Source organism: Salvelinus alpinus, chromosome 31 (genome assembly GCF_045679555.1).
Source record: "Salvelinus alpinus chromosome 31, SLU_Salpinus.1, whole genome shotgun sequence".
Taxonomy (NCBI): domain Eukaryota; kingdom Metazoa; phylum Chordata; class Actinopteri; order Salmoniformes; family Salmonidae; genus Salvelinus; species Salvelinus alpinus.
This window is the reverse complement of record NC_092116.1, coordinates 38,458,162-38,476,083: the sequence shown is the minus strand read 5'-3', so window position 1 is coordinate 38,476,083 and position 17,922 is coordinate 38,458,162. Positions and strand designations below refer to the sequence as shown.

The 17,922-nt window shown below is 37.4% G+C and overlaps 1 protein-coding gene and 1 long non-coding RNA gene across 3 annotated transcripts in view; both read left to right on the top strand.

The window, feature by feature from the left end:
- LOC139561635 (butyrophilin subfamily 3 member A2-like) overlaps positions 1–17,922 on the top strand; it is a 1,433,431-nt gene that overhangs the window by 834,114 nt on the left and 581,395 nt on the right. For both annotated transcript variants that reach the window (XM_071378862.1, XM_071378863.1), the window contains one exon: positions 6,986–7,342. In XM_071378862.1, the coding sequence (XP_071234963.1) occupies positions 6,986–7,342 (357 nt within the window). The remainder of the gene's footprint in view (positions 1–6,985; positions 7,343–17,922) is intronic.
- Positions 16,492–17,922, top strand: part of LOC139561646 (uncharacterized) — a 118,913-nt gene continuing 117,482 nt past the window's right edge. The window contains exon 1 of the long non-coding RNA XR_011672173.1: positions 16,492–16,513. This is a non-coding gene — a long non-coding RNA (uncharacterized lncRNA). The remainder of the gene's footprint in view (positions 16,514–17,922) is intronic.

Sequence of the window (17,922 nt, the reverse complement as noted above, 5' to 3'; positions counted from 1 at the left end):
TGTAGCCTAATGGGAAATAATATAAAATGTAGCCTACCAACATGTAGCCTAATGGGAAATAATATAAAATGTAGCCTACCAACATGGAGCCTAATGGGAAACAATATAAAATGTAGCCTACCAACATGTAGCCTACCAACATGTAGCCTAATGGGAAATAATATAAAATGTAGTCTACCAACATGTGGCCTAATGGGAAATAATATAAAATGTAGCCTACCAACATGTAGCCCAATGGGATATAATATAAAATGTAGCCTACCAACATGTAGCCTAATGGGAAATAATATAAAATGTAGCCTACCAACATGTTGCCTAATGGGAAATAATATAAAATGTAGCCTACCAACATGTAGCCTACCAACATGTAGCCTAATGGGAATAAATATAAAATGTAGCCTACCAACATGTGGCCTACAAACATGTAGCCTAATGGGAAATAATATAAAATGTAGTCTACCAACATGTAGCCTACCAACATGTAGCCTAATGGGAAATAATATAAAATGTAGCCTACCAACATGTGGCCTACAAACATGTGGCCTAATGGGAAATAATATAAAATGTAGCCTACCAACATGTAGCCTACCAACATGTAGCCTAATGGGAAATAATATAAAATGTAGCCTACCAACATGTGGCCTAATGGGAAATAATATAAAATGTAGCCTACCAACATGTTGCCTAATGGGAAATAATAGAAAATTTAGCCTACCAACATGTAGCCTAATGGGAAATAATATAAAATGTAGCCTACCAACATGTAGCCTAATGGGATATAATATAAAATGTAGCCTACCAACATGGAGCCTAATGGGAAATAATATAAAATGTAGCTTACCAACATGAAGCTTACCAACATGTGGCCTAATGGGAAATAATATAAAATGTAGCCTACCAACATGTAGCCTACCAACATGTAGCCTAATGGGAAATAATATAAAATGTAGCCTACCAACATGTAGCCTACCAAAATGTAGCCTAATGGGAAATAATATAAAATGTAGCCTACCAACATGTAGCCTAATGGGAAATAATATAAAATGTAGCCTACCAACATGGAGCCTAATGGGAAATAATATAAAATGTAGCCTACCAACATGTAGCCTAATGGGATATAATATAAAATGTAGCCTACCAACATGTTGCCTAATGGGAAATAATATAAAATGTAGCCTACCAACATGTGGCCTAATGGGAAATAATATAAAATGTAGCCTACCAACATGTGGCCTAATGGGAAACAATATAAAATGTAGCCTACCAACATGTAGCCTACCAACATGTGGCCTAATGGGAAATAATATAAAATGTAGTCTACCAACATGTGGCCTAATGGGAAATAATATAAAATGTAGCCTACCAACATGTTGCCTAATGGGAAATAATAGAAAATGTAGCCTACCAACATGTAGCCTAATGGGAAACAATATAAAATGTAGCCTACCAACATGTAGCCTACCAACATGTAGCCTAATGGGAAATAATATAAAATGTAGCCTACCAACATGTGGCCTAATGGGAAATAATATAAAATGTAGCCTACCAACATGTGGCCTAATGGGAAACAATATAAAATGTAGCCTACCAACATGTAGCCTACCAACATGTAGCCTAATGGGAAATAATATAAAATGTAGTCTACCAACATGTAGCCTAATGGGAAATAATATAAAATGTGGCCTACCAACATGTAGCCTAATGGGAAATAATATAAAATGTAGCCTACCAACATGGAGCCTAATGGGAAATAATATAAAATGTAGCCTACCAACATGTAGCCTAATGGGATATAATATAAAATGTAGCCTACCAACATGTTGCCTAATGGGAAATAATATAAAATGTAGCCTACCAACATGTGGCCTAATGGGAAATAATATAAAATGTAGCCTACCAACATGTGGCCTAATGGGAAACAATATAAAATGTAGCCTACCAACATGTAGCCTACCAACATGTAGCCTAATGGGAAATAATATAAAATGTAGTCTACCAACATGTGGCCTAATGGGAAATAATATAAAATGTAGCCTACCAACATGTTGCCTAATGGGAAATAATAGAAAATGTAGCCTACCAACATGTAGCCTAATGGGAAACAATATAAAATGTAGCCTACCAACATGTAGCCTACCAACATGTAGCCTAATGGGAAATAATATAAAATGTAGCCTACCAACATGTGGCCTAATGGGAAATAATATAAAATGTAGCCTACCAACATGTGGCCTAATGGGAAACAATATAAAATGTAGCCTACCAACATGTAGCCTACCAACATGTAGCCTAATGGGAAATAATATAAAATGTAGTCTACCAACATGTAGCCTAATGGGAAATAATATAAAATGTGGCCTACCAACATGTAGCCTAATGGGAAATAATATAAAATGTAGTCTACCAACATGTAGCCTACCAACATGTAGCCTAATGGGAAATAATATAAAATGTAGTCTACCAACATGTAGCCTAATGGGAAATAATATAAAATGTAGCCTACCAACATGTTGCCTAATGGGAAATAATATAAAATGTAGCCTACCAACATGTAGCCTAATGGGAAATAATATAAAATGTAGCCTACCAACATGTAGCCTAATGGGAAATAATATAAAATGTAGCCTACCAACATGTAGCCTAATGGGAAATAATAGATACAACTGTACTTTACATGAACAAAATGCTCATTGCAATTTATATTTACGCCCGTATGTCGTCGTTGTCTTCTCTGTTGGAATCTGGTTCGTCTGCTGAGTCTCTCTGTTTCCCCGATGATCAAAGTCTTTCGTGGTTGTTAGAATGGATACTTCAGAGTACCATTTGGAAATGTTCTCATAGAATAGATATTTCGGCGGTTGTCTGTATCCTCGTTCTAGGTTCTCTCTGTGGTAACAACGGATTTTCAAAAGTCCATTCTATAGGGTGGAGAGAGAGTTTCGGTATTTATGGGGGGTTATAAACCGGTGGGGGGGAAGAGAGAGAAAGGGGTTTTATGACCCTCACCCAACTGGCAAAGTCTTGGCAGAAGCTACAATCTATCTACAATATTAAAGCTGATCTACCCCCTAGAAAATAAAGGGATCATAGCTTTCACCTGGATTCACCTGGTCAGTCTATATATATATATAGGGGGGCACCACTGATCTACCCCCTAGAAAATAAAGGGATCATAGCTTTCACCTGGATTCACCTGGTCAGTCTATATATATATATATAGGTGGGCACCACTGATCTACCCCCTAGAAAATAAAGGGATCATAGCTTTTACCTGGATTCACCTGGTCAGTCTGTATATATATATATAGGGGGGCACCACTGATCTACCCCCTAGAAAATAAAGGGATCATAGCTTTCACCTGGATTCACCTGGTCAGTCTATATATATATATATAGGTGGGCACCACTGATCTACCCCCTAGAAAATAAAGGGATCATAGCTTTCACCTGGATTCACCTGGTCAGTCTATATATATATATATAGGGGGGCACCACTGATCTACCCCCTAGAAAATAAAGGGATCATAGCTTTCACCTGGATTCACCTGGTCAGTCTATATATATATATATAGGTGGGCACCACTGATCTACCCCCTAGAAAATAAAGGGATCATAGCTTTCACCTGGATTCACCTGGTCAGTCTATGTCATGGAAAGAGCAGAGCTGTGTTCCAATACTCATACTAACCACACTAACTGTACTATTTGTGGAGGAATTAAGTATATAGTATGCTTATTGGTCATCGTATGGATATAATTAGTATGCCAAAAGTTCCCAGATGTTGTACTAAATTTGCCAAAATATGAAGTATACACGCAGAGGACAATATTATCAACGTACTTTAGGGCCCAAAATGCAATTCTTCAGGAAATAAGCTTCACATCATTTTCAGATTTGAAGAACAGTATATTATACGTATACATCAAACTTGCCAGTATATTAACTATCTAGCTACCCAATGTTTATTGACTTGATTATTCCCGTTAGCTTATTCCCGTTAGCTTATTCCCGTTAGATTATTCCCGTTAGCTAAATGGTTTAGTGGTGTGTTCTCAATGGACATTCGGGTGCTTTCGTAATTCCACTCTAGCGGTCTACGCCGATTTCAGAGCACTCTCGCCTGAGTACCAGAGTGCACAATAATGAATTTACAAGCGCTCAACACCTGTTGAATATGGCCGGTGTCAGTAAACGTCAGCAAAAAAGCGTAATTCAATTGTTGCCAACAGCACAGTTACAGTCACCAACGCTCTGGATAACATGTAAACAGCCTAACCAGCTCTGCTAGGGGGAGTAAAATGGTCAGAGCGAGCTGATCTCTCATTTGTGTCTGGAAGTAGCTAGCAAGCTAGCCAACGTTAGCTTGGGTGCTTGACTGCCGTTGTAAGGTCAGAACGCTCAAATCAACCCTACTCCTCAGCCCGAGCGTCCAGTGTGCGCTCCGAGAGCGAAACACTCTGAATTTACAAACAGACAATCTGACAACACTCTGAATTTACAAACAGACAATCTGACAACACTCTGAATTTACAAACAGACAATCTGACAAGGCTCTGAATTTACAAACAGACAGTCTGACAACACTCTGAATTTACCAACAGACGATCTGACAACACTCTGAATTTACCAACAGACGATCTGACAACACTCTGAATTTACAAACAGACAATCTGACAACACTCTGAATTTACAAACAGACAATCTGACAAGGCTCTGAATTTACAAACAGACAGTCTGACAACACTCTGAATTTACAAACAGACAATCTGACAACACTCTGAATTTACAAACGGACAATCTGACAAGGCTCTGAATTTACAAACAGACAATCTGACAACGCTCTGAATTTACAAACAGACAATCTGACAACGCTCTGAATTTACAAACAGACAATCTGACAACGCTCTGAATTTACAAACAGACAATCTGACAACGCTCTGAATTTACAAACAGACAATCTGACAACGCTCTGAATTTACAAACAGACAATCTGACAACGCTCTGAATTTACAAACAGACAATCTGACAACACTCTGAATTTACAAACAGACAATCTGACAAGGCTCTGAATTTACAAACAGACAATCTGACAACGCTCTGAATTTACAAACAGACAATCTGACAACGCTCTGAATTTACAAACAGACAATCTGACAACGCTCTGAATTTATGAGCGCACTCTGGCACTCCAGATTGAATTTAAGAACACACCCGAAGTCGTAAAATGTGATAGTAATGTGTTATGCTAACTAGCTAGCAAGAGGTTGCAAAGCAGCAGCATCAACTTCCGGTAGACAGAAGAAGAGCTAGTACGCTCAACTGAAAGGATCCTGTTCCGGTTACAGTAAAATAAAATGAACTAAAAGTACCAGAGGTGGGACCAAGTCACTGTTTTACAAGTCACAAGTAAGTCTCAAGTCTTAACACTCAAGTCCCAAGTCAAGTCCCAAGTCAAGACAGGAAAGTCCGAGTCAAATCTCAAGTCTTAGCACTCAAGTCCCAAGTCAAGACAGTCAAGTATCAAGTCAAGTCTCGAGTCCTAAACTTTGAGTTTCGAGTCCTAAACAAGTCATAATGTGCTCTTCACCAAATGTAATACCATTTCATATTTTTAACAATAGTAATAGTTAGTATATTACATTTACGCAAATCATGAATGCTTTTAAAAATATCTATATATTTATTACTTTCCAAATAAACGTTATATTTCCATGGAAATACATGGGTAGCCATAAGAAGGCGCAATCGGGCGATGTACACAATAACCCAACCCTAACACACACACACACACACACACACACACACACACACACACACACACACACACACACACACACACACACACACACACACACACACACACACACACACACAGACACACACACACACACTCTGTGTCGTTACAGTAGGCTAACGTATGTCAATGCATTTAGGAACAGTAATCTAATATATAGCTGTCTGCTATATTAGCCACGACTTACCATTCTTTGTGCAGCTTCAAATGTCAAACAAAGTTGGAAATTGTTGCGCCTCCGTCTGTAATTTTCTGCATGCATGTTTTGCAAGTTGCAATCCGTTTTTGTTGATACAGCGTGTCGCCTTTATATCCGAAAATAATAATTTGGGGTATCATCTTTCCAAGGGCTCCATCTGAATTCACCCGCCGACGTTCCTCTGCACTGCCACGCACAACTTTTTCTCAGCTGGCACAATTTGATTGGCTGCTGTCCGATTCAAACTGTAATCCGTTAAATGAAGAGTTGCACACTTTTTTTTAATAGCATCATTTTAAAAATTTGGGCTTGGGGAGGGTATCAAGTCAGGTCGAGTCATAAGGCTCAAGTCCAAGTTCAGTCGCGAGTCATTGGTGTCAAAGTCGAGTTGCAAGTCATCATATTTGTGACTCGAGTCCACACCTTTGGTACATAGTATATACTCATTAAGTATGTAGTACACAGTACGTTAGTATGGGCATTCGAACACAGCTCAGGTGTTCATAATGTTTTGTAAACTCAGTGTATAGTTGCTTATGGCAGCCTGCAGTGCCCTGGTTGGCCTTCAACTTGAGTTACTTAATGAGAGGGGGCAGCACTGAGCTAGCCTGCATGTTATGTCTAATGGCAACATGCAGTACCCCAGTTGGCCTTCAACTTGAGTTACTTAATGAGAGGGGGCAGCACTGAGCTAGCCTGCATGTTATGTCTAATGGCAGCCTGCAGTTCCCCGGTTGGCCTTCAACTTGAGTTACTTAATGAGAGGGGGCAGCACTGAGCTAGCCTGCAACTTCTCTTCCTTGAGTAGTTTAAACTCCCTGCATGTCCACATAAATCTCCCACATGAGACGCCATCTTAACTGCCTTCATTTGGCTTCAATGCACTATTGAGTCTTCACATAGGAATGAATGGTGTCATAATGGCCAGAATCCATCGAACAACAGGAAGTTACCAGGTATCTTTAACTGTGTGTCATTTGTTTTTCTCCAGGGTCGTCTGAGGTTCAGGTTGTTGGATCGGCTGACCCAGTCGTTGCCTTAGCTGGTGATGACATCATTCTACCATGTTCCCTGAAACCCACTATTAGTGATGAGGAAATGGCAGTGGAGTGGACAGGATTGTACCTGAGAACAAGGAACATCCATCTTTACCGCCAAGGTAGAGACTCCAATGAGGATCAGTTTCCATCCTACAAGGGAAGGACATCAATGTTTCATGAAGAACTGAAGAATGGCAACGTCTCCTTAAAGCTGACCAGAGTTACTCTCTCTGATGCTGGAAGATACAGGTGCTTCCTTCCAACACTGACCAGCCAGGTGAAGGAAACCACCGTTCAACTCATTGTTGGTGAGTCATGAATACTGGAGATGTGATCAGAGGTTGTATTGGTAAATCTGGCTACATGATTGGCTGCTAAAATATCAACATGTCTTCCTCCCTCATCATTCCTTCCTCTGTTATAGATCATGTATTCAGCTGGTCTTCCTCCCTCATCATTCCTTCCTCTGTTATAGATCATGTATTCAGCTGGTCTTCCTCCCTCATCATTCCTTCCTCTGTTAGAGATCATGTATTCAGCTGGTCTTCCTCCCTCATCATGTATTCAGGTGGTCTTCCTCCCTCATCATTCCTTCCTCTGTTATAGATCATGTATTCAGCTGGTCTTCCTCCCTCATCATTCCTTCCTCTGTTAGAGATCATGTATTCAGCTGGTCTTCCTCCCTCATCATTCCTTCCTCTGTTAGAGATCATGTATTCAGCTGGTCAGCCACACTCCTCACACATCAAAACCTCCCACACTGTCACACTATCTGTGTCCCAATATTCCTACTACCTACTATTGACTCACTGTCTGTGTCACAATATTCCTACTACCTACTATTGACTCACAGTCCCAATGGTATATATTATTTCGTTATTTGGAAATATTGATTATATCGAAGGTTTTAGTTGAAGATCTGTCAACATTCAGCACAAATTGAAAAATCATCAGAAAAAAACTTTTTCACTGCTCTTTTATCTTGTATCTGTGTAGGTGCTGTATCTCAGCCAGTGATCTCTGTTTTATCTTGTATCTGTGTAGATGCTGTATCTCAGCCAGTGATCTCTGTTTTATCTTGTATCTGTGTAGGTGCTGTGTCTCAGCCAGTGATCTCTGTTTTATCTTGTATCTGTGTAGGTGCTGTATCTCAGCCAGTGATCTCTGTTTTATCTTGTATCTGTGTAGGTGCTGTATCTCAGCCAGTGATCTCTGTTTTATCTTGTATCTGTAGGTGCTGTATCTCAGCCAGTGATCTGTTTTATCTTGTATCTGTGTAGGTGCTGTATCTCAGCCAGTGATCTCTGGTTTATCTTGTATCTGTGTAGGTGCTGTATCTCAGCCAGTGATCTCTGTTTTATCTTGTATCTCAGCCAGTGATCTCTGTTTTATCTTGTATCTGTGTAGGTGCTGTATCTCAGCCAGTGATCTCTGTTTTATCTTGTATCTCAGCCAGTGATCTCTGTTTTATCTTGTTTCTGTGTAGGTGCTGTATCTCAGCCAGTGTTCTCTGGTTTATCTTGTATCTGTGTAGGTGCTGTATTTCAGCCAGTGATCTCTGTTTTATCTTGTATCTGTGTAGGTGCTGTATCTCAGCCAGTGATCTCTGTTTTATCTTGTATCTGTGTAGGTGCTGTATCTCAGCCAGTGATCTCTGTTTTATCTTGTATCTGTGTAGATGCTGTATCTCAGCCAGTGATCTCTGTTTTATCTTGTATCTGTGTAGATGCTGTATCTCAGCCAGTGATCTCTGTTTTATCTTGTATCTGTGTAGGTGCTGTATCTCAGCCAGTGATCTCTGTTTTATCTTGTATCTGTGTAGGTGCTGTATCTCAGCCAGTGATCTCTGTTTTATCTTGTATCTGTGTAGATGCTGTTTCTCAGCCAGTGATCTCTGTTTTATCTTGTATCTGTGTAGGTGCTGTATCTCAGCCAGTGATCTCTGTTTTATCTTGTATCTGTGTAGGTGCTGTATCTCAGCTAGTGATCTCTGTTTAATCTTGTATCTGTAGGTGTTGTATCTCAGCCAGTGATCTCTGTTTTATCTTGTATCTGTAGGTGCTGTATCTCAGCCAGTGATCTCTGTTTTATCTTGTATCTGTGTAGGTGCTATATCTCAGCCAGTGATCTCTGTTTTATCTTGTATCTGTGTAGGTGCTGTATCTCAGCCAGTGATCTCTGTTTTATCTTGTATCTGTGTAGGTGCTGTATCTCAGCCAGTGATCTCTGATTTATCTTGTATCTGTGTAGGTGCTGTATCTCAGCCAGTGATCTCTGTTTTATCTTGTATCTCAGCCAGTGATCTCTGTTTTATCTTGTATCTGTGTAGGTGCTGTATCTCAGCCAGTGATCTCTGTTTTATCTTGTATCTGTGTAGGTGCTGTATCTCAGCCAGTGATCTCTGTTTTATCTTGTATCTGTGTAGGTGCTGTATCTCAGCAGTGATCTCTGTTTTATCTTGTATCTGTGTAGGTGCTGTATCTCAGCCAGTGATCTCTGTTTTATCTTGTATCTGTGTAGGTGCTGTATCTCAGCCAGTGATCTCTGTTTTATCTTGTATCTGTGTAGGTGCTGTATCTCAGCCAGTGATCTCTGTTTTATCTTGTATCTGTGTAATTGCTGTATCTCAGCCAGTGATCTCTGTTTTATCTTGTATCTGTAGGTGCTGTATCTCAGCCAGTGGTCTCTATTGATGGAACTAAAGGCGGGGGGGTGGTCCTGAAGTGTGAATCTGGAGGCTGGTTTCCTGAACCTGTGATGGAGTGGCTGGACAGTTCTGGAACCATCCTCCCTGCTGATGGACCTCCAGAAAGACACAGGGACTCAGAGGGCCTCTACGCTGTGAGACAACATGTCACCGTGAACCAAACTGACACCAACAGGTTCACCTGTAGAGTTCAACAGCTGGACATCGACCACCTGAAGGAGACAGAGATTCATGTCCCATGTGAGGTCTTCATTGATTAACCCAAATACCTGAGACCCCTTGTTAGTTAGACAAGTTAGTGGAGGACGGTTTCCTAGGGGATGACGTTATTGGTCTGTGTTCAGTAGTATTTATAAATAATGCTTTACTTCCTGTACAGTATATATGTAGTGTTGTAATGGTTTGACATGGCTTCTCTGTTTCAGATGACGTGTTTCCTAAATCACAAGCAGGGTTGATTGTTGGTCTGTCAATAGCAGCAGCTGTTGTAGTTCTTGCAGCTTCAGCTGGTGTCTACAAGTGGAGAAAACATACAGGTGAGTTTAACCTGGTCCTTGATCTCTGACTGGTCCTTGATATCTGACTGGTCCTTGATGTCTCATCACTAAACAAGTGTGAGATTTCAGTTTACATATTTGTATTAATTTGCAAACATTTTTAAATACCTGTTTTTGCTTTGTCATTATGGGTTACTGTGATGTCATTATGGGGTATTGTGATGTCATATTGGGGTATTGTGATTTATTTTTTGTGGAAAAAGTCACTTTCTGTATTAGAAAGATCAGGATATAACTAGGAATGATACATATACTGTCCATTAGACTCTATTCATTTATACCAGGTTAACGTCAGACCAGTCCTGTATTAGATCAGGATATAACTAGGAATGACCCATATACTGTCCATTAGACTCTATTAATTTATACCAGGTTACCTTCAGACCAGACCTGTATTAGATCAGGATATAACTAGGAATGACCCATATACTGTCCATTAGACTCTATTCATTTATACCAGGTTACCTTCTATAATACTGATGGGTCAACTGTTTATCACAGATCTCATGGTTTTAATGGTTATACTGTATATTAATTTGTGTTTTAAAATACTTTGTGTTTTCCAGGCTTTTTAATGATTATTTATATATTTATAATATATTATAATATATTATATATATATTATATATTATTTATTTATATATTTATATATTTTCATGTTACATGTTATATGGGTCAACTGTTAATCACAGACCTCATGGTTTATTACTATAATACTGATGGGTCAACTGTTAATCACAGACATCATGGTTTATTACTATAATACTGATGGGTCAACTGTTAATCACAGACCTCATGGTTTATTACTATAATACTGATGGGTCAACTGTTAATCACAGACCTCATGGTTTATTACTATAATACTGATGGGTCAACTGTTAATCACAGACCTCATGGTTTATTACTATAATACTGATGGGTCAACTGTTAATCACAGACCTCATGGTTTATTACTATAATACTGATGGGTCAACTGTTAATCACAGACCTCATGGTTTATTACTATAATACTGATGAGTCAACCACAGACCTTTATTACTGTTCATCTTCACTTCTTCAGAATTCTGTCTGTCTGTCTGTCTGTCTGTCTGTCTGTCTGTCTGTCTGTCTGTCTGTCTGTCTGTCTGTCTGTCTGTCTGTCTGTCTGTCTGTCTGTCTGTCTGTCTGTCTGTCTGTCTGTCTGTCTGTCTGTCTGTCTCTGTCTGTCTGTCTGTCTATCTATGTTCCTGTCTGTTCATGTTCTAGTACCCAGAATGCATCATGTTTTATCTTATGTCTACAGAGGAGGTCACAAGAGAGAAGGGTGAGTTGCACAACTGCATGTATTTCATTGATTTAAGTGAAAACACTTTCCTTTAAAGATATATACACTATATATTACACTGATTAACTACATTATATATTACACTGACTAACTACACTATATATTACACTGATTAACTACACTATATATTACAGATACTCTGTCTGTCTGTCTGTCTGTCTGTCTGTCTGTCTGTCTGTCTGTCTGTCTGTCTGTCTGTCTGTCTGTCTGTCTGTCTGTCTGTCTGTCTGTCTGTCTGTCTGTCTGTCTGTCTGTCTGTCTGTCTGTCTGTCTGTCTGTCTGTCTGTCTCTCTGTCTGTCTGTCTATGTTCCTGTCTGTCTATCTATGTTCCTCTCTGTCAGTCTATGTTCATGTCTGTCTGTCTATGTACCTGTCTTCATGTTCTGGTACCCATAATGCATCATGTTTTATCTTCTCTGTCTACAGATGAGGTCAGAAGAGAGAGGGGTGAGTTGCACAACTGCATGTATTTCATTGATTTAAGTGAAAACACTTTCCTTAAAAATATATACTGTATGAATCTCATGATTCAATGATTATTGAAGTGAAAACACTGATTAATTACACTATATATTACACTGATTAACTACACTATATATTACACTGGTTAACTACACTATATATTACACTGATTAACTACACTATATATTACACTGATTAACTACACTTTATATTACATTGACTAACTACACTATATATTACACTGACTAACTACACTATATATTACACTGGTTAACTACACTTTATATTACACTGATTAACTACACTTTATATTACACTATATATTACACTGACTAACTACACTATATATTACAATGATTAACTACACTATATATTACACTGATTAACTACACTGTATATTACACTGATTAACTACACTATATATTACACTATTTATTACACTATATATTACACTGACTAACTACACTATATATTACACTGATTAACTACACTATATATTACACTGATTAACTACACTATATGTTACACTGATTAACTACACTATATATTACACTGATTAACTACACTCTATATCACACTATATATTACACTATATATTACAGTGACTAACTACACTATATATTACACTGACTAACTACACTATATATTACACTTATTAACCACACTATATATTACACTATATATTACACTGACTAACTACACTATATATTACACTGATTAACTACACTATATATTACACTATATATATTACACTGACTAACTACACTATATATTAAACTGACTAACTACACTATATATTACACTGAATAACCACACTATATATTACACTGATTAACTACATTGTATATTACACTGATTAACTACACTATATATGTCTGTCTGTCTGTCTGTCTGTCTGTCTGTCTGTCTGTCTGTCTGTCTGTCTGTCTGTCTGTCTGTCTGTCTGTCTGTCTGTCTGTCTGTCTGTCTGTCTGTCTGTCTGTCTGTCTGTCTGTCTGTCTGCCTGTCTGTCTGTCTGTCTGCCTGTCTGTCTGTCTGTCTGTCTGTCTATGTACCTTTCTGTCTGTATATGTTCCTGTCTGTCTGTCTATGTTCCTGTCTGTCTGTCTGTCTGTTTATGTTCCTGTCTGTCTGTCTGTCTGTCTGTCTGTCTGTCTGTCTGTCTGCCTGCCTGCCTGTCTGCCTAACTGCCTGTCTGTCTGTCTGTCTGTCTGTCTGTCTGTCTGTCTGTCTGTCTGTGTACCTTTCTGTCTGTATATGTTCCTGTCTGTCTGTCTATGTTCCTGTCTGTCTGTCTGTCTGTCTGTCTGTCTGTCTGTCTGTCTGTCTGTCTGTCTGTCTGTCTGTCTGTCTGTCTGTCTGTCTGTCTGTCTGTCTATGTTCCTGTCTGTCTGTTTATGTTCCTGTCTGTCTGTCTGTCTGTCTGTCTGTCTGTATGTCTGTCTGTCTATGTTCCAGTCTGTCTGTCTGTCTGTCTGTCTGTCTGTCTGTCTGTCTGTCTGTCTATGTACCTTTCTGTCTGTCTATGTTCCTGTCTGTCTGTCTATGTCTGTCTGTCTATGTTCCTGTCTGTCTATCTATGTTCCTCTCTGTCAGTCTCTGTTCATGTCTGTCTGTCTATGTACCTGTCTTCATGTTCTGGTACCCATAATGCATCATGTTTTATCTTCTGTCTACAGATGAGGTCAGGAGAGAGAGGGGTAAGTTGCACAACTGCATGTATTTCATTGATTTAAGTTAAAACACTTTCCTTAAAAAATATATACTGTATGAATCTCATGATTCAATGATTATTGAAGTGAAAACACTGATTAATTACACTATATATTACACTGATTAACTACACTATATATTACACTGGTTAACTACACTATACATTAAAAGGATTAACTACACGATATATTACACTGATTAACTACACTTTATATTACACTGATTAACTACACTATATATTACACTGATTAACTACACGATATATTACACTGATTAACTACACTTTATATTACACTGACTAACTACACTATATATTACACTGACTAACTACACTATATATTACACTGATTAACCACACTATATATTACACTGACTAACTACACTATATATTACACTGATTAACTACACTGTATATTGCACTGATTAACTACACTATATATTACACTATTTATTACACTATATATTACACTGACTAACTACACTATATATTACACTGATTAACTACACTATATATTACACTGATTAACTACACTATATGTTACACTGATTAACTACACTATATATTACACTGATTAACTACACTATATATCACACTATATATTACACTATATATTACAGTGACTAACTACACTATATATTACACTGACTAACTACACTATATATTACACTGATTAACCACACTATATATTACACTATATATTACACTGACTAACTTCACTATATATTACAATGATTAACTACACTATATATTACACTGATTAACTACACTGTATATTACACTGATTAACTACACTATATATTACCCTATTTATTACACTATATATTACACTGACTAACTACACTATATATTACACTGATTAACTACACTATATATTACACTGATTAACTACACTATATGTTACACTGATTAACTACACTATATATTACACTGATTAACTACACTATATATCACACTATATATTACACTATATATTACAGTGACTAACTACACTATATATTACACTGACTTACTACACTATATATTACACTGATTAACTACACTATATATTACACTATATATATTACACTGACTAACTACACTATATATTACACTGACTAACTACACTATATATTACACTGATTAACCACACTATATATTACACTGATTAACTACATTGTATATTACACTGATTAACTACACTTTATATTACACTGATTACTTACACTATATATTACACTGATTAACTACACTATATATTACACTGACTAACTACACTATATATTACACTGACTAACTACACTATATATTACACTGATTAACCACACTATATTTTACACTATATATTACACTAACTAACTACACTATATATTACACTGATTAACTACACTATATATTACACTGATTAACTACACTGTATATTACACTGACTAATTACACTATATATTACACTGACTAACTACACTATATATTACACTGATTAACTACACAATATATTACACTATTTATTACACTATATATTACACTGACTAACTACACTATATATTAAACTGATTAACTACAATATATATTACACTGATTAACTACACTATATGTTACACTGATTAACTACACTATATATTACACTGATTAACTACACTATATATCACACTATATATTACACGATATATTACAGTGACTAACTACACTATATATTACACTGACTAACTACACTATATATTACACTATATATTACACTGACTAACTACACTATATATTACACTGATTAACTACACTATATATTACACTATATATATTACACTGACTAACTACACTATATATTACACTGACTAACTACACTATGTATTACACTGATTAACCACACTATATATTACACTGATTAACTACATTGTATATTACACTGATTAACTACACTATATATGTCTGTCTGTCTGTCTGTCTGTCTGTCTGTCTGTCTGTCTGTCTGTCTGTCTGTCTGTCTGTCTGTCTGTCTGTCTGTCTATGTTCATGTCTGTCTGTCTGTCTGTCTGTCTGTCTGTCTGTCTGTCTGTCTGTCTGTCTGTCTGTCTGTCTGTCTGTCTGTCTGTCTGTCTGTCTGTCTGTCTGTCTGTCTGTCTGTCTGTCTGTCTGTCTGTCTGTCTGTTCCTGTCTGTCTGTCTATGTTCCTGTCTGTCTTTCTGTCTGTCTGTCTATGTTCCTGTCTGTCTGTTTATGTTCCTGTCTGTCTGTCTGTCTGTCTGTCTGTCTGTCTGTCTGTCTGTCTGTCTGTCTGTCTGTCTGTCTGTCTGACTGACTGTCTGTCTATGTACCTTTCTGTCTGTATATGTTCCTGTCTGTCTGTCTATGTTCCTGTCTGTCTGTCTGTCTGTCTGTCTGTCTGTCTGTCTGTCTGTCTGTCTGTCTGTCTGTCTGTCTGTCTGTCTGTCTGTCTGTCTGTCTGTCTGTCTGTCTGTCTGTCTGTCTGTCTGTCTGTCTGTCTGTCTGTCTGTCTGCCTGCCTGCCTGTCTGTCTGTCTGTCTGTCTGTCTGTCTGTCTGTCTGTCTGTCTGTCTGTCTGTGTACCTTTCTGTCTGTATATGTTCCTGTCTGTCTGTCTATGTTCCTGTCTGTCTATCTATGTTCCTCTCTGTCAGTCTATGTTCATGTCTGTCTGTCTATGTACCTGTCTTCATGTTCTGGTACCCATAATGCATCATGTTTTATCTTCTCTGTCTACAGATGAGGTCAGAATAGAGAGGGGTGAGTTGCACAACTGCATGTATTTCATTGATTTAAGTGAAAACACTTTCCTTAAAAATATATACTGTATGAATCTCATGATTCAATGATTATTGAAGTGAAAACACTGATTAATTACACTATATATTACACTGATTAACTACACTATATATTACACTGGTTAACTACACTATATATTACACTGATTAACTACACTATATATTACACTGATTAACTACACTTTATATTACACTGACTAACTACACTATATATTACACTGACTAACTACACTATATATTACACTGGTTAACTACACTTTATATTACACTGATTAACTACACTTTATATTACACTATATATTACACTGACTAACTACACTATATATTACAATGATTAACTACACTATATATTACACTGATTAACTACACTGTATATTACACTGATTAACTACACTATATATTACACTATTTATTACACTATATATTACACTGACTAACTACACTATATATTACACTGATTAACTACACTATATATTACACTGATTAACTACACTATATGTTACACTGATTAACTACACTATATATTACACTGATTAACTACACTCTATATCACACTATATATTACACTATATATTACAGTGACTAACTACACTATATATTACACTGACTAACTACACTATATATTACACTTATTAACCACACTATATATTACACTATATATTACACTGACTAACTACACTATATATTACACTGATTAACTACACTATATATTACACTATATATATTACACTGACTAACTACACTATATATTAAACTGACTAACTACACTATATATTACACTGAATAACCACACTATATATTACACTGATTAACTACATTGTATATTACACTGATTAACTACACTATATATGTCTGTCTGTCTGTCTGTCTGTCTGTCTGTCTGTCTGTCTGTCTGTCTGTCTGTCTGTCTGTCTGCCTGTCTGTCTGTCTGTCTGTCTGTCTGTCTGTCTGTCTGTCTGTCTGTCTGTCTGTCTGTCTGTCTGTCTGTCTGTCTATGTACCTTTCTGTCTGTATATGTTCCTGTCTGTCTGTCTATGTTCCTGTCTGTCTGTCTGTCTGTTTATGTTCCTGTCTGTCTGTCTGTCTGTCTGTCTGTCTGTCTGTCTGTCTGTCTGTCTGTCTATGTTCCTGTCTGTCTGTTTATGTTCCTGTCTGTCTGTCTGTCTGTCTGTCTGTCTGTATGTCTGTCTGTCTATGTTCCTGTCTGTCTGTCTGTCTGTCTGTCTGTCTGTCTGTCTGTCTGTCTGTCTGTCTGTCTGTCTGTCTGTCTGTCTATGTACCTTTCTGTCTGTCTATGTTCCTGTCTGTCTGTCTATGTCTGTCTGTCTATGTTCCTGTCTGTCTATCTATGTTCCTCTCTGTCAGTCTCTG